General features: G+C 42.0%; 2 protein-coding genes and 1 long non-coding RNA gene across 6 annotated transcripts; 2 read left to right on the forward strand and 1 right to left on the reverse strand.

Annotated features, from left to right (window-relative positions):
- The first annotated feature begins 669 nt into the window (after positions 1–669).
- LOC143527835 (uncharacterized) lies at positions 670–3660 on the forward strand. Its single transcript, XM_077023164.1, has 8 exons — positions 670–1058; positions 1239–1405; positions 1524–1576; positions 1666–1705; positions 1895–2059; positions 2301–2432; positions 2554–2748; positions 3513–3660. The coding sequence occupies exons 1-8, from the start codon at positions 1032–1034 to the stop codon at positions 3658–3660; spliced, it is 927 nt and encodes a 308-aa protein (XP_076879279.1). The 5' UTR covers positions 670–1031.
- LOC143526511 (ubiquitin carboxyl-terminal hydrolase 37-like) lies at positions 3494–6137 on the forward strand. Of its 4 annotated transcripts, none has more exons than XR_013133881.1 (7): positions 3494–3638; positions 3742–3812; positions 4141–4210; positions 4287–4425; positions 4518–4621; positions 5337–5383; positions 5473–6137. XR_013133881.1 is itself a non-coding variant. In XM_077020948.1 (6 exons), the coding sequence occupies exons 2-5, from the start codon at positions 3771–3773 to the stop codon at positions 4582–4584; spliced, it is 318 nt and encodes a 105-aa protein (XP_076877063.1). In that variant the 5' UTR covers positions 3494–3638; positions 3742–3770; the 3' UTR covers positions 4585–4621; positions 5337–6137. The 4 variants fall into 4 exon arrangements, 2 of the variants coding, with proteins under 2 accessions (XP_076877063.1, XP_076877081.1); XR_013133882.1 differs by having other exon boundaries at positions 5337–5379; XM_077020948.1 differs by having other exon boundaries at positions 5337–6137.
- An 8954-nt stretch (positions 6138–15091) lies between these two features.
- Positions 15092–17774, reverse strand: LOC143523082 (uncharacterized). The gene is made up of 3 exons (XR_013133216.1): positions 16019–17774; positions 15239–15313; positions 15092–15156 (listed from the first exon to the last, which is right to left on the reverse strand). It is a non-coding gene; the product is annotated as an uncharacterized LOC143523082 (long non-coding RNA).
- Positions 17775–18096: the final 322 nt, after the last annotated feature.

Genomic DNA, 18096 nt, shown 5'->3' on the forward strand with positions numbered 1-18096 from the left:
TTTCTTTCACTAATCAGTATCTTACATTCTAGTATGTGGATTTTTCTAGTATAATAATGTATAAGATGAATCACTAAACCTTAGCACTAAAGGGTGAAGGGATTTCATGATCCATGAACCATGACCATGAACTTGGTCGTCCCCTGCGGAGTATATTGCAGAGTCACTGAAAGGTTGCAAAGGAAAGATTGGGCAAACAAAAACAAAAAAACACACAAAACCCTCACAACATCGGGCATCATCATGACAGTCAAGAGATGATTTAGCCCCAAAACCTCATCTAGATGAGATTCTTAACCCAACTGTGGGCCGCGAACGCCACCTTGAGGGCCTCAAAAGAACAACAGTTTTAAACTTTGGGCCGCAGAGGGCCGCCGGACCGCATTGATTTTGAATAAAATGCAGTACACTTTCTCACCACTAGTAGCGGTAGTGCGTCACTTAGATATTTAAACAACGTATTTAATATAAGTTAAACTTATATAGCGCCTTTCTAGTACCCAAGGACACTTTACAAAAATCCTATGGGGAAAAAAAACAAATAACAATTAAATAAATAAATATAATTAATTAAACCATACTATGACTATGTGGAAGGGAGAAAATACTGAGAGAAAAGGTGAGTTTTAAGCTGAGTTTTGAAGGAGGAAATGGATGAACAGAGGCGGAGATGTTGCGGGAGGCCATTCCACAGTTTTGGGGCCATTACACAGAATGAGCGCCCACCAGCAGTAACAAGCTTGTATTTTGGAACCACCAGAAGACCTGTGTCTGAGGACCTAAGTGTTTGGTTTTGGATATAGGGTATAGAAGTTGTGCTAAATAGTCTGGAGCTTACAGCTTCACACTTAACGATAACAGAACGCAGCACTATTTACGTCATATAGCTACTGACGTTAACAACGAGGCCGTGACAGCGCTGCACAATAGAACCAGGTCAATATATCGCGAACATCACATTTAAAGTACCTGCAAACCCGACGCGACGACGTTTACATTAATTCTGTTAGGAAGGAGCGTATATCGGACAAATGGGTTGCATTTACTCGTGTATGAAGGTAGCTCTCTAACGTTTTTATACGTTGTGGTCTAAAAAGGAGTAACCGGCATTTTTATACCGGTTATTCTCCGATTCTCCGATATTTTCTCCGATATTTTTTCGATTTAAGATGTGATGCTTTTTAGGGTGTACTAGGTTTCCCATACCCATGATTTGACAAACCAATGCTTTCCTACAGAAAAAGAACAAAGAGGGTGTGAATAGTGAAGTTAAAAAGAAGAAAAAGCAAAGATGGTGGAGACATATAGAGTCATCCTCCCTGACACAAGTAACTGACACTCAGTCCTTGAATGTCAGCTCCTCCTCCATCTCTTGCTCCTCTTCCTCTGAGGGACACTTAACCAGGTATGAAAACCGTCCCAGCCTTATGAATTGTGTAGTCACATGCACATGTGTAGTCACATGCACATTTGGTTATTATTTATTCTGTCTATGATTTTTCCCTGGAATTATTTGCCCCCAGGTCCAACAACAAACTCCCTACTGAACCCAAGAACACGGAAGGGATTGTTCCTGGTCAGAGCTCAGAATCTTTTATGATTTTGTCCTTTGCATAGTATGTTTTAGTCAAAGACACTTACTCCAAGGCTTTGTTCTCTCCATAGGGGCTGCTGATAAAAATGTGTGCTTCGTGCCCATGGATAGGTGGGTACATTATTAAAGTCATCTTCATGGCACAGTAAAGTATGGACAATCTATAATGGTTATATATTGACATTGTGGCATAAATCAAGAGAAACTGAAAAATATTAAAAACAACATTTGTATGTATGTGAACATTTTGTGCACTACACAAACTCCATATTCATCTGTCACTTCTACTCTCTCTTTCAGATTTCCGGCTGTTGTGGTAGAGGGAGACTTTCGTGTGCAGAATTTGCAGCACCTGTTACCGCACATCGTCAGTAGTGAAAGGGTGACTGAGAGTGGCCAGGGTGAGGGCCAAGGACACGCCCCCACTGTTTCTGCTGGCAGAGACACAGAGATCCGACAGCTCGGGTAAAGACAGAACACGTTGTGTTTTAGCACACAACCATTACGTGATTTTGCAGTGTACACAGATGTAATGTACACAGTCTTTATCTCTGAACCAAAATAAAGGCACGTAGCAATTAAAGGAGCAATAAGTATTTTTGCAGTTCTTCTTCAAATTCTGAAATTATGTGACATTGACACCTAGTGGCCTGGAAGTTTTACTGATTATGTATTAAATCTATTCTAAACATTAATGTCCTGTTAGGTTTCCCAACATTGGGAATACATGTTATATGAACGCCACTCTGCAGTGTCTTCTGAGTCTCTCCTGCTTCTGGAGCCCCATCAGAGCTCAGTGCTCCAGCTGGACGGATCCATCCAGCTGCCAGATGCTCAGGTAGCCAATCAGGAACAGAGGATTCACATGTCTAAATGAACTGTTCAATTATGAGTGCTTAGAGAGGTGTTGTGATGCTGAGAGTTATAAACCACATTGGTCTCCCTGTTACTGTGCGTAGATGTTTTGCAGATCTACAGCAAGGCAGGCTCACTAGTCGTAGCTCTTCAAAGAAGAAGAAGCTCCTGAGAGCCCTGAATGCCTGTATTTCAGTCAGATGCCCTGCGTTTGGAGAGGACTACGAACAGGTTCGGCTAAACAACCCTCTGAGCCATTCAGAACACATCGGAACCACATGCAGTAGTCTGCAGGAACTGCACACAACCTTCTTTGTTTTCTCACTCTGTTGCTGCTGAAGTCCAGGAGTAATGCCGTTCCGATGTACTGTCTTCCGCAGGATGCTCATGAGTTCCTGATGATGTGTTTGCTTCAGCTGAAGGAGGAGGGAGAGACACTCAGGGTTTCCTCCTTCTCTTACATCTGCCCTGTGGCAAATTTTGAGTTTCACCTCAAATCTGTGCGCACCTGCAGCAGGTAATTCTGTGCTATATCACCACATCTCCTTCTTGTAAATCAACTGTTCTTAACATGTGTTTCTTCAGAGTGTGCATTGTCACAAAGTATGCACACACTTGGTATGGGATAATGTGGGTTATTTCTGTGTGAATGTTGTAACCTCTCTGTTGATTTCTGTTGTTTGAAAGCTGTGGACTGCAGAGCTCCAGAGTGGAGGACTTCAACCACCTCTCTGTTAACCTGAGCTCTACCTTGACTGACAGCCTACACAATTACTTCAAGGTCTGTCACCTCACACACCCCTACTGGACAACACTTTTTTTGCCAGTTTGTTAAGTTAGGGAGCCATCCTAACCATTGTCACTCTCAATGAAAACTTTTTTTCAGTCAACGGTTTTGGAGTTCAAATGTGAATGTGGTCAAGGCACCGAGGCATGTGAAGTGGTGGAGTTCTTCACACTCCCACGGTGAGTCTCGCATTATGTGAATTACCACAAACAATGAGTTTTAAAGCAGTCATCTCACACTCTTCCAATTCTTACATCATTTTTCCTTTTGGAACAGAGTTCTGATCCTCCACATTAAGAGGTTTGACATGCTGGGCAAGAAACTAACAAACCTAATGGACATCCCCTCAGAGCTGGACCTCTCTGTCCTCCCTGGAGTGGCTTCACTCGGGCAACCGTTAAGGTCAGCTTGTACAACGGCCTGAGCATACGCTCTCTCACCTCTGTCCACCCTTTCACAATTAGCAATGAGACGCTAACTGAATGGCTTTGTGATGTGTCCACAGTGGACCAGCATACACCCAGGACAAAGGACATGAGGAGGATAATCTGGAGAAAAGCTCTGTGCCAGAACAAGGTAAACATCAGCCATTTTCCTACAGTGATCAATTAAATTTTGGATTTACAACCTGTCTACGTTTATACGTACCTGCCATAATGATGTAGTTCTCTCAACCCATTAGTAGTAAATGAGAGCAGAGAAGGACAGGGAGAGAAAGTACAGCACGTCAGCCCACTGGTGAGGAAATAGAGAGAGAGATGAAAAAGAAGATTGAAAGATGCTGAGAGAGACTGAGAAAGACAGGCTGAGAGAGATAGATAGATATGAGAGAGACCCATATCAACGATCTAAGATGCATTCTTACTTAATCATATGAAAAAACAGATGTACTTGTTGTTTGCAGGAAACTGTTCACACAGACATCTACAGACTCCACGCTGTGGTGTCTCATTTGGGTGGCAGCATGGACAGTGGTGAGCAGTCTGATAATATCCACAAACATGCAGTAGAAACTATAAAGTGACTAATGACATCTTGCTTCCCTGACAGGGCACTACATCAGCGACGTAGCTGAGGAGAAAGGAGAGTGCTGGTTAAAATTCAACGATTCAAAGGTTTCAAAAAAGACAGAGCCAGCCGTCCTTAAGAGCAGGGCAAAAACAGCCTACCTGCTTTTCTACATGCAAAGGTAGTAGCTCACCTTCTAACTCAGGTACATCTGCTGAAACACATAGAGAACTGGCTGAATTCCAGCTGCTCCTGTTTTGCTGTTGTCTCCAGTGGGGCTGGAGAGAAGAACGTGGTCCCGTGGATGGTGGACCAGGGAGAAGCAGCAGTATCCCCCTAAACCCAACTCCATGCCATGACTAAGTCAGGATACACATGTAAGCACCTACATCCACACTTAACAAGACAGGCTACACATCTGCTCAGTTCAGTTCAGGTCTATTTCTGTCTGTTCCTGTCGTCCAATCGTAGGAGATAATTCATTAAGAACGGCTTCTGCCTTTCAGATTTGGGAACATAGATACCTCTGTCCATGGGGACATATACAAATTCCATAAGATTTTACATGTTGGCAGAAACCTAACCTTTACCCTGCCCTTACAATCAAAATTATAAGGCTAGACACAATTAGAAACTTCCTTCCTAAATTACCGCTCACACTGGTATGTGTGGTATATTACATCTTTTTATATTACTGGTAAGTTTCAAGTGAGTTATTATTTGCTCAACATTAACACTCCTCCCCCCTTGTGTGATAGGGCTACAGACTACCATTTTAAAATGATTAATGCTTAGATGGTATTTTCATTACAATTAATTAGTTAAATATGATTCAGACCAGCAGACTACAGGCAACTGCTAAACAACAAGCTGTAAAGGTGATCATCACTTCAATGCTATATCCGTTATATCTGTTAATGGGTTGCGTTTCTATGGGAATTGTGTAAATAGCCCCTTGCTTTTCTTCCAAATCTTAGTAGATAAAAGGCTTTCTAATAAAAAATGACTATTTATGAATGACGTCACTTTAGACAGCATGTAGCCTAGATGACCTGTCAACGCTTGATTTTCTCCACCATTCATGTGTTAAAGGCCAGAAAAGGCGTGACACAGGCGGACACTGCTCCCGACTCTGGCAAGTACGCAACAAAGCGGAAAGACTTCCGTTGTTTGAAGGGTGAACCGAGTGAACCAAGCGGTGTCTGTTTTGTCCGACTGATCTGAGAAGTTGGGACGTGCCGGAGTAAATACAGCTGAGCTGCTGGTGGAAGCGAGAACGTGAGAGACTCTGCTGCTGGTGCTGTCTGTGCACGAGAAGCGCACTGATTAAAAGGAAGGGTGAGGACGCTCACCTTTCCCAAAGCTAAGTGCAACCCCCTACCTTTTTAGAAGAATTTTAACCTTCTGCCATCCACCAGTCGTAGTTTTAGGGCAGTACATTTTAATCGTTTTAGTTTGTTGGAGTCCGTTGCTATAAATACTGAAGTTGCTTTCTATTAGGCTGGGTACTGCTATAGGTTTATTTCATTATTTGATTTTTGGTTGTGTAAGGGATTTGGATTTGTTTGGTTTGATTTATTTTGGGGTTTATAATTTGGAGGGTTTGCTGTGGTGTTTTAAGTAGTTTTTTTTCCAGTGCTAGCCTATTGGGGAACATTTTGTTTGGCTAAAATATTCTATATTCTTTGGGCTCCATTTTTGTGTTGCGTCTTTGTGGGTTTTTGTTTCTTTGTTACAATTTCAGTTATTTTGAGTGGTGACTGCGTTTTGTTTTTGTTCTGTCCTTGTCTGCAGCATTACTATCCAGAACACAAAGTGGACTGTTGCGTGTCCCTCCTTGAACTGGCTGCCGAGGTTCTGGACTGGGACTGGGTGCACTTGGAGTTGATGGATTTTTTTTTTTATATATAAAATTCTTTTGTTGAATAAATATATTGTGCAAATTCCCATCTTCTCTCTGCATTTGTCAACTTGCGACTCCCCAAGGTGTAGTGGTTGGGATTGGGCTAAGGGAAATATAAAATGTTGCCCTTTGTCGGGAAAGGCCGTGACATTAGTAGTAAATAGTTCTTAGTTCTTTTCTCTGGCTGTTTGCCTAATGTCGCTCCTCAGTCATTTTGGACTCCTCAGTTTTTACATTGTATTTGATAATTGCCAGTGTTTGCTTTGAAAGTGAGTGTGCTGGTTGTGTTCTCCAGAGATCTGCACAATGCATTTATCACACTGTTCACGCTGCTCACCATGACTCACTGGTGTGTCCTGCTGTCAGAAGTACAAAGGGTTCCAGAGCTGGACAGCATCACCTGCAGCATTTACATCGTTCTGTGGATTTGTATTCGCTCCTTCATATTCCTGAACATTGTAATTGGCATTTTTGGTAGCTTACACTACAAGTCATTAGTTGTGCTGAATGAAATATGCAGATGGTAAAGTAGTGCAAGGGCAGAAGAATTCATTCATTGTCATTTAATGAACAATATTAATAAGCCAAATCCATGTTGCATACCCACACATGAAAATACATTCGGTTCTGTAAGGAGCGAACTCTCAAGTGCAACAACAAATTGAAATGCAGGTGAGTAGTTCTTTCATGCTGTAGTTTTTTTACTTAAACAATTTGCTCAGACAATCTTTATGGATGCAAATAGACAAATTAATAGCCAAGTTTTGTTTGTTTTTTGTTCTGATTTTAGCAGATTAAGCCAGTCTCTAGTTAGTGGGTAAGTAATGGTCCCACATAGATGGGAAGCAAAACCTGTAACATTTGTGACTGTAATATGTGCTGGAAAAACCACAAAAGGATCTATATGCAGCGTAGTGCTTCTTTATTCTCCAGACACAATCTACTGTAGCTAGCAGCACAAGACACACACAAAACACACAGTACAAAAAGAAGCGAACACGGGGCAGCAGGGTCGGGACAGCATGGTCCATACAGTCCAGAGTCCGTTACAAATCCAGGGGTCGGGCTGAGAATGAGGTGTAAGGGAGAAGCAAAGGTCACAACACCGGTAGGCAAAAACGAGCAAGGAACGCTCACTATGCAACGTCAGAGGCAAAACTTCACAATGTAAAGTGGTGAGTGAGTAGTGTAAGAAAGGTGGAGGAGGGTGGGGACACACAGGGACAGGTGGAGGTCATTAGTATTCAGGAGATTGGACATGCATGTTTCGAGAAGTTGAGACCCTGGCGCTGTGACTTCAGAAGAGCGGGAGGCTTGTGTAGCTTCACTCCTTCCTTACAGTCACTTGTGTAGAATAAGTGAAGGGTGTGTGCAGATGTGTGTGGGCGTCTCCCTTGGGCTACAGGGCTGGCATACCATGACAAGCCCTAGTCCAAAATACAATGTACAACTTTTTGGTTACTATATAGGTATTTTTTGGTTACTGCATTTTGCTCTTTGTCCAGACTTCCTACTACACTTGAGGAGGATGAGGAGTCTATTTCCACCCAGGAGGCTCCACTGTATATGAAGAAGATATTTTAGACTGGGAGACGTATGTGGAGGAAAACATGCAGGCGATGCAGCTCCAGATGGAGGACGAGAAGGTGCTGTGGCCCAAGGAGCTTCTCCTACGTTACTTTGTGCTGATGAACAGACTCCAGGACATCCTGGATACCAGGATGCATCTGCAGAACCTACCAGGTAAACCTATTAGGTGGTTTACAGCACTGAAGGTGAAAGCTAGTGTTTGAGTGAGTGAATGACTTTTTTGTCTCTTGTCTTCCAGCTCAGCTGTTGCTTAACCTCCAAGATTCCAGTTACACTCCAGAGTCACTCCAGTCTCCAGTTAAAGCAGAATGAATAAAATATGCTTACATTATGTTGCATTGTGTTATCTTACTGGTCCAGTATGGTGACAAACTCCATTTACACTTAATTCACTGTATGTGGTTTATGGACTGTGTGATGAGGCTGGCATTCAGACCACCATATGATCTGACTTACACAAATGATAATTCATGAGGATTCCTAGAAGCTGACTGCAGCCAGCATCCAAGTTATTTTAAAGGCTGTTAATTGTACTAAAGATGGTCTGTTTGCCTGTTGAGTGGGCATGTGATTCTGACTTCATGTGCATCTGTCGGAATAAGTTAATTTAACATGGATTACAGAAATTAGAACCTCAAAAAAGAGCTTATGATGGCTCTAGCACTTGTATGAATACAGAAACAGACCACTGGAGAATTATCTAAAGTTTAAAAGAAAAAAAGATTTATTAGCATTGTGCTCCACACACCTTGTACCTTCTGAAGACATTTCCATGGTACCAGATCTAGACTTTTTTTAGCTTGATGGTTAAATTATTACAATAATTCATTTTTATTGTTAGATAATTAAAATAGATTTAAAATATTTAGAATTAAGTGATCATTTAGCCCTGCATGCCATCCATACTCCACCTAGTGGTAAATAACGGGATGGCCCCCAGTGAAACGTTACTGTCCTTGAGCTAAGGAAAATTAACAAAACATTTACAGTAGTTTTATTATTAGTGGTGGGAGTAGCATTAGTATTATGTTGAATGTATACCCATGATATTTTAAATAAATATAGCAGTTTTGGTCATAATTAAAATGTAAAAATAATAGGTATAAACCATTCATGTAATTCATTATCATTGTCGTGGAAATTTCTGAAATATACGAGGACTCAGGCGTCGTTAAAAGAGAAATTTATTAATAGACAAAATAAGCATGAAAGTTCAGTCTAGAACAGAAGCTGAGAGGAGAGAGAACCGTCCCCCTCCTTTATACCGTTTAGTAGGCGGGGTTCTTATCACATGTTTACAGTACATTTGGGCACACTGAGAACACAAGGCAGAATGCACAGTAGACAGTTTTTGCCTTACATGTGCATTCTCTCCTGACAGTAGTTTTCATGTTTTAGTATAAGCAGCAGCTTATAGAAACAGCTGATGGGTCCGCGGGTCAAGGCAGATAAGAGTGTTTTCTACCTCTGCACATTCCTTTAACATAGGTCATAATACACACATACACATGAGCACATGATTTCATACTGAATCACACTTCACAATTCTCTTGTAATCAGTGTAACACAATTTCCATCACAATCATATACACTATATAATATAGTATAATATAGTATATACACTCACCGGCCACGTTATTAGGCACACCTTGCTAGCGTCAGGAATGGCAATCACGCCCGTGACCGCCAGAGGGCGCCATCGCCGGAATATTGACAAGAACACCTGACTCTAATTTACTATTCACCACACCCTACTTAAGGACTCTGTTCACAAGTCGCCAGTGCGAAGTATTGCCTCTCTGAGTGTCTTTACCAAGCTGTGATCCTGTGTATTTCTCTGATTGATGTTCTGGTTTCTGATCCTTGCTCTGTGTTTTTGATCCTCCTGCCTGTTTGGCCCTTTTGTTACCTTTGTCTGCTGCTCTTAGTCTTCTCTGGTTTTTGACTCTCCCGTTTTTGTCTTGCACTTTTGTGCTCCTGCCTGTCTACCCTTTGGGGTCGTCCCCTTTTGGGACTTCAGTTCATTGTTTTTCTATATTAAAATTCAACATCTTTACACCTGCTAATGCAGGGTTGCCAACTCTCACGCATTGAGCGTGAGACACACGCATTTGACCGTTCTCAAACACACGCTCTCACGCCACACTTCCGATATCTCACGCCGAAAAAAAATATCCAGTTTATTTACCTCAGATCCACATATATGATTCAATACGTTACTAGTTCGCTAGCTCTGGCGCCATCCACCGGCGATATACAGGGTTCCCACACCTTGGTTAACATAAAATTCAAGGACCTTTCAATGACTTTCCAGGACCAACTTCCTCAAATTCAAGGACTGCACCTGCCAGCATTTACCTACTCTTACCCCTGAATATGTTATCAAAAAACGATGTTAATACAACGCAAATTCAAAAGACTGAATGTCATTTCAAGCCATGCATCCTGAAATTTTCTGTGCATGACTGGCAATTTAGCAATGCACATCTGAGATGACGACATTCACATAAAATGGCTATAGTTGTTGAAGGATCAACAACTACCTACAGGAAACACTTGCTTTCGGTGCTGAACAAACAAACAAATTTCTCTACAGGAGAATGACCAAACTTTGCCAAGTAAAAGTCAGCATAGGCCCTGTAGAATCAATGTAATTTTAAATGAACTTGTGCTGGCAAAATAATGACACGTTGACAGTAGACAAATAATAATAATAATAACAATAATACACATATGCATATACACATACAGTACATACATAAAACAGAGGAGCAAAGCCATATAATGAGATTAGAACTATAGATTTCTAGAGAAATCTGGCGTGAGATGATTCTAGCATAGTTTTAAATCTACTTAATAAAGAATAATATTCATTCATAAAGAGAACAGCCTTTTAACCACTCCACTTATGGTAGTGAATTTATGGAATCAGAGAAATTCGAACTGAAGTATAATGGTATCAAAAGAAAGAAGTTTGAGATTAATCCAGTTTCTAGTGTCCATGCAAAAACTTTGTAAAGATTGAGATGGAAAAACAAATGCTCCTGGGATTCATCTTCTGACTTAAAAAAGGTCCATTAATCCACATCAAGTTTAACTCTTCTTTCAAGAAACATGGCTACAGGATATATCTTATTTATTATTTTGAAATGAGTCTCTTTTACTTTAGAAGACATGAGCCATTTGACAAGCCTTTGTGGTTTTATAATTTGTATTAGGATGTTTCTTGAAAGAATATCTATTATATCTTTTGTCTCATACCATCAGTGATAATCTTGTTATTACACTTGAACTCAACAGTCATTCACTTTTAACATGGGCATCGAAACAGTCAACTCTGAATATAAAATGTTAAAGGAATCACTTTGCAGACTTTCTTTAAATCTTTATAACAACTCATATCAGATCATATTTTTTCAACAAAGGATGAGAAATTTAAAACATCATGGCAATCTTTTTCATAGCAATCTTTTGTAAATATTGACTTCCTTACCAACTGTGCCCTATTATTCTGTGACCGCGGTCTTCATCCATGTGAAATTTCAAACCCTCTAAAATATTCAAGGACCGTCAAGGACGGCTGTCTTTTATGCCTGTTTTCAAAAACTTTCCAGGGCCTTGAACTTATTTTTTCAGATTCACAAACTTTCAAGGATTTCAAGGACCCGTGGGAACCCTGGATATAACACTGAATCCACCCCCCCGCTCAACAAAATACACTCGCCACCGGCTCCAGGTTAAAATCTCACTCCAAGCGAACGGCAAAAGTTGGCAACCCTGCTAATGGATCCTTCTCTACCCTCGGGTTCACCACCCTTGCAGCTAGTACCAGGTTGGACCCCATTTTGCATTCAGAACTGCCTTAATCCTTTGTGGCATAGATTCAACAAGGTACTGGAAACATTCCTCAGAGAGTCTGGTCCATGTTGACATGATAGCATCATGTGATTGCTACGCAGTTGCTGCAGATTTGTCGGCTGCACATCAATGATGCGAATCTCCCGTTCCACCACATCCCAAAGGTGCTCTATTGGATTGAGATCTGACTATGTAGGCCACTGGAGTACAGGGAACTCATTGTTGTGTTCAATAAATCTGTCTGAGATGAATCATGAATTATAACATGGCGAGTTATCCTGCTGGAAGTAGCCATCAGAAGAAGGGTACACTGTGGTCATAAAGTCAAAGTCAAATTTATTTATATAGCACTTTTTACAACACATGTTGTCACAAAGCAGCTTTACAATCGTATGGCTCCAGATCCCTAATGAGCAAGCCAAAGGCAACAGTGGCGAGGAAAAACCCCCGATGATGGTGGGGATTAGGAAGTGAGGGAGAGACAGCCTCCCTCACATGCACCTGTTTTAATTAACTTTGTAATTTTATTTGTTGGCTGTAACTGTATTGCTGTTGTTGCATCTTGGCCAGGGCTCCCTTGAAAAAGAGGTTCTTAATGGGATTTTTCCCTGGTAAAATAAAGTTTAAATAAATAAATAAAAAATTAGGAAGAAAACCTCGGGAGGACCAAGACTGAAAAGGGAACCCATCCTCCATTGGGCAGCCTGTTAGCACAAGTCCGTATTTGTGGACAAAAGGTGGTTCTACATTTATGGTTCTAGTTCCCACAGTCCCTTCGGTGTAGATGTTGGGCCTCAGGTAGGAGCATCAGCACGTCCTCTTGCGGCAATGGCACATCCAACCCCGGCATCAGTACATCCACTGGCAAGTCAGACCATCTCCCAGGTGCTTGTAGGTGCTTGCATGCAATCGTCTTGGGTAGAAGCCTGCAAAAAGATAGACAATACAGACTGAGTGTGTGGACATCAATTTAAACCACTATTGATTTAAACATACAAAGCTCAAGTGTTGTAACGTGTGAGGAGGACTGGGTATGGATTTTGGTAGGTGAGTGTAGCAGTTGCGTGGCAGTGTTTTCCAAAAGAAACACATGATTTTCAGTTTTGAATGTTTGAATGTCTTATGTGAACAACTGTGTTTAATGTTTTGCAAAAAGTGTGTTTTAGCACACCAGGTCAACAGATAGGCTACATGGGTTACATGCACAGGGTAACATAAGAGTGGTGGAAGATGCACACAGGTCGACTATATCCTCTGTAGGAGACGAAACCTGAAAGAGGTTAGTGATTGCAAGGTGTTACCCGGGGAGAGCGTAGCTAAACAGCATAGGATGGTGATATGTAGGATGATGTTGGAGGTGAAGAAGAGGAAGAGAGTGAGAGCGGAACCTAAGATCAGGTGGTGGAAGTTAAAGGATGAGGACTGTGGTGTAAAATTCAGGGATGAGGTGAGGCAGGTACTGGGTAATGGTGGTGGTGTTCTGGATACCTGGGATGAAACTTCAAATGCAGTGAGGGATGTGGCTAGGAAGGTACTTGACCTCAGGACAGAGGAAGATAGACAAGGAGTCGTGGTGGTGGAATGAGGAAGTTCAGGAAAGTTTGAGAGGAAAGCGGTTGGCTAAAAAGAATTGGGATTTTCAGCGAGATGAAGAAAGTAGACAGAGGTACAAGGAGATGTGTCGCAAGGCAAAGAGAGCAGTGGCAGAAGCTAAAGAGAAGGCATATAGCAAGCTGTATGAGAAGTTGGACACTAAGGAAGGGGAAAAGGATCTGTACAGATTGGCCAGACAGAGAAACTGTGATGGGCAGGATGTGCAGCAGGTTAGGATGATAAAGGATAAAGATGGAAATGTGTTGTCTGGTGAGGAGAGTGTCTTGGGAAGGTGAAAGGAGTATTTTGAGGAGCTGATGAATCAAGAGAATGAAAGGGAAAGAAGGTTAGAAGAGGTAGAGGTTGTGAATCAGGAAGTGCCTCAGGTGAGCAAGGAGGAAGTAAGGGCTGCAATTCAGAGAATGAAGTGTGGTAAGGCAGTTGGACCTGATGATATTCCAGTGGAGGCATGGAAATGTTTGGGAGAGACAGCAGTGGAGTTCTTGACCTAAGAGGAGGTTTATGGATGCAGTGGTAGAGGATATCAGAGTGGCTGGGGTGTCAGTGGAGGACACTCAGGACAGGGCCAGATGGAGGAGTTTGATCCGCTGTGGTGACCCCTGAAAGAGAATAGCCGAAAGAAGAAGTGCATTAAATTAGATCATTCATCTAGTGTGATTATTATAAACTTACGATTGTCCAAGGTTTGTGCCAGCACTGTTCAGTTTCATTTGTAACTGTAAATATTTTTTTCATAAACTTTTTTCATATTTCCAGGTTCTTTACATCAAAAACACATTGTGCTGTTTAAGAAAAGCTCAAATACTGTTAAATAAGGGAACATTTGATTTAAAAAAAGATTCTGTATAGAACATTTCAATGACAGATATTTTGTCATATATGTGTAGAAGTAAAATAAATCTGTCTTCTCACGAATTTGTCTCTGTACATCTGCATTCATATAAACACGCTCCACAAAAAAAAATCCTCCTTAGCCCACACCACAATCACACCAGTGAAGCCCGCTGATTAGTAACTGACATTTGAATCTGCCAGTAATACGCATGTCTTTTTTTAGTTTTGAACATCCGTACTCCATATACAGATACTTACAGTCAATGTAATTCTTCACATTAGGGCATTTAATCTCGACCAAGCCAAACTGGGGGTATTCAGTGGGGTCAAATACGACACCATCAGGGGCTGCACCAAGCCAGGGAGCATCTGGGTGGATGATGAGGCCACATGGTGTGTGATTTACATTGAGTATCCTGCAATACTCAGATGCTGCTCCGGACTCCATCTCTAGACCTCTCTTCATTTCAGCCGTCCGTCTGGTACCTCTGATGATGCGTTCAGCAAGGGACTCTGCAGAGCTATGCCCTCTGACATGGCACACCTCACCAAAACGTGACGCTGTTACTCTAGGCTTGTGCCAGAGTTGACATCTCAATTCTGTGAGCCATATCAAGTGACACCTCCAAAGACTTCAGGTGAAAGAGTTCCTGTTCAGTGCACACAAAAGCACAGGTGGGTGCATCAAGGTGGTGGTCTTTTAGAGGAAGAAGTGGGGTTGATGGCACATCAGGGTGGAGAGTGATGTGTCGTGATGGTAAAACAGGCTGCTGATATGACAGACCACTGCCTTCCTGCACCATACCAAATGCACACTGCACAGCTGGCTTGTGGGATGCCATGCCTACAGTGGTCACCATGCCCCTGTAGAGTCCACTCCTACAAATTCAAGTACAGACAATATCCCAAACTATAAGCATTTAGTTTAATATTAAATTAGAATATTTAAATTAAAGTTAATTGTAACTATACATTTGTGGTAGAGCAGCTAAACTGCACAATTGCATGTCTAATTAGAAGTAATTAAGCACCATACCTAACTCCACCATGAGATGTTCCATTTGGCACAGGTTTTGTGATCACCATGTTGTTGATTGCTCCTGGCTTTACACCCTAATAATATGGACAAAAGTTGCTGTAATTTAATTCAGGCAGTGCATTAAATTAGATAACCTAGCCACTAGGGTGCATACACCAGTGTATTTTAGTGCCGGTCCTAAGCCTGGATAAATAGGGAGGGTTGCGTCAGGAAGGGCATCCGGTGTAAAAACTGCCCCAAATCAAATGATGCGGATCAAAAACAGAAATTCCATACCGGGTCGGTCGAGGCAGGGCATTAGTGGAAATTGGACTACTGTTGGGACGAGGAGGAGAGGGGGGAAGAGGGTTCTGAAGCTGAAGGAGAGGAGGCAGAGCAGGAAAGTGGAGGTTAGAGTTGGTACGTTGAATGTGGGCTCTATGACAGGTAAAGGGAGAGAGCTAGCTGATGCGATGGACAGAAGGAAGATAGATATACTGTGTGTACGGGAGACCAAGTGGAAGGGGAGCAAGGCCAGGAGCATTGGTGGTGGCTTCAAACTCTTCTATCATGGTGTAGACAGGAAGAGAAATGGAGTAGGGGTAATCCTGAAGGATGAATTTAGTAAGAGTGTAGTGGAGGTAAAGCGAGTAAGTGACAGGGTGATCTGTGTAAAGTTGGAGATCGATGGGGTGATGATGAATGTCATCAGTACTTATGCTCCTCAGGTAGGTTGTGATGTGGAGGAGAAAGAAGAATTCTGGAGAGAGTTAGATGAAGTTGTTTTGCAGGTTCCTAATGAAGAGAGTGGTTATTGGAGCAGATTTAAATGGACATGTTGGTGGAGGGAACAGTGATGATGAGGTGGTGTTGGGTAGATATGGTGTTAATGTAAGGAATATGGAAGGACAAATGGTGGTAGATTTTGCTAAAAGGATGGCTGTAGTTAACACTTACTTTAAGATAAAGGAAGAGCACAGGGTAACATAAGAGTGGTGGAAGATGCACACAGGTCGACTATATCCTCTGTAGGAGACGAAACCTGAAAGAGGTTAGTGATTGCAAGGTGTTACCCGGGGAGAGCGTAGCTAAACAGCATAGGATGGTGATATGTAGGAGGATGTTGGAGGTGAAGAAGAGGAAGAGAGTGAGAGCGGAACCTAAGATCAGGTGGTGGAAGTTAAAGGATGAGGACTGTGGTGTAAAATTCAGGGATGAGGTGAGGCAGGTACTGGGTAATGGTGGTGGTGTTCTGGATACCTGGGATGAAACTTCAAATGCAGTGAGGGATGTGGCTAGGAAGGTACTTGACCTCAGGACAGAGGAAGATAGACAAGGAGTCGTGGTGGTGGAATGAGGAAGTTCAGGAAAGTTTGAGAGGAAAGCGGTTGGCTAAAAAGAATTGGGATTTTCAGCGAGATGAAGAAAGTAGACAGAGGTACAAGGAGATGTGTCGCAAGGCAAAGAGAGCAGTGGCAGAAGCTAAAGAGAAGGCATATAGCAAGCTGTATGAGAAGTTGGACACTAAGGAAGGGGAAAAGGATCTGTACAGATTGGCCAGACAGAGAAACTGTGATGGGCAGGATGTGCAGCAGGTTAGGATGATAAAGGATAAAGATGGAAATGTGTTGTCTGGTGAGGAGAGTGTCTTGGGAAGGTGAAAGGAGTATTTTGAGGAGCTGATGAATCAAGAGAATGAAAGGGAAAGAAGGTTAGAAGAGGTAGAGGTTGTGAATCAGGAAGTGCCTCAGGTGAGCAAGGAGGAAGTAAGGGCTGCAATTCAGAGAATGAAGTGTGGTAAGGCAGTTGGACCTGATGATATTCCAGTGGAGGCATGGAAATGTTTGGGAGAGACAGCAGTGGAGTTCTTGACCTAAGAGGAGGTTTATGGATGCAGTGGTAGAGGATATCAGAGTGGCTGGGGTGTCAGTGGAGGACACTCAGGACAGGGCCAGATGGAGGAGTTTGATCCGCTGTGGTGACCCCTGAAAGAGAATAGCCGAAAGAAGAAGTGCATTAAATTAGATCATTCATCTAGTGTGATTATTATAAACTTACGATTGTCCAAGGTTTGTGCCAGCACTGTTCAGTTTCAGTACAGCTGTGCACAGGGGGAACAACTGGCACACTGAGCTGAGAAAAATGTGCAGTTTGAAAAAGCAAAGCAACTATACGTTTGCATAGGGCAGTGTCTGCGACACGTGAACAGCATGCGTGTCTCAGCACAACAGGAGTTGAATCAGAAAGTCCAATCTGTAAGAGGGTAAGCAAAATTAGTAATGACTTTGTTTAATTCAGGGGTTCCGTATACCAGTCCTGGGGATCCTATATCACACGTTGTGTTTTACCTTTTCTAAAACCTGATTGACCTATTTAGCTAATTAAGATCAATGTGGGTGGGGCTGAGTAAAAAAAGTGTTTTAAAATGGAGAAAAAAAATGTGCATGGCATAAGAACCCCAAGAATGGAACCTGGACCCGTTTGCTTATTTTATGACAATAGATTTTGCATACAGAACATGGATAGGCTATCACTGACATTAAAATAATGCTCAAGTTATACATAATCCTGAGACATGTATCTGTCTAACCTGTCAACAAACCCCTTAACTTTTGTTAGTCAAAAACAGTGAACATCTGAACTTAACGACAAACAGAGACTCCAACCCAGTCACTGAGACCCCATGTCATGCATATTTTAGTGCTTTTCCTCATTTATAATACCAGATTCAGTTCATTAAAACACACGTAAATAATTGAAAAGTAATATATATATATATATACGAATTGGCTTGTTATTTTGACATTTGTGCGCCTAAACGTTACGTTTTTTGTGCGATCCGGTGACATTGTTGACCTCAGTGACCCCTTGTCTCATGCCGCTGTTTGCGTTCCGGCATTGTTTGATTTACAAATTAAGCACTGTATAGCTAATAAGTGTAATGGCAGATTTTGCAGACCGGCCTCAGGGAGGACTTCAGCACAACACTAAGTGCTTGTGGGTTATATTGAACATTTGTTCTTGCTTTTTGTGTT

This window comes from Brachyhypopomus gauderio, chromosome 1 (assembly GCF_052324685.1).
Source record: "Brachyhypopomus gauderio isolate BG-103 chromosome 1, BGAUD_0.2, whole genome shotgun sequence".
Lineage (NCBI taxonomy): Eukaryota > Metazoa > Chordata > Actinopteri > Gymnotiformes > Hypopomidae > Brachyhypopomus > Brachyhypopomus gauderio.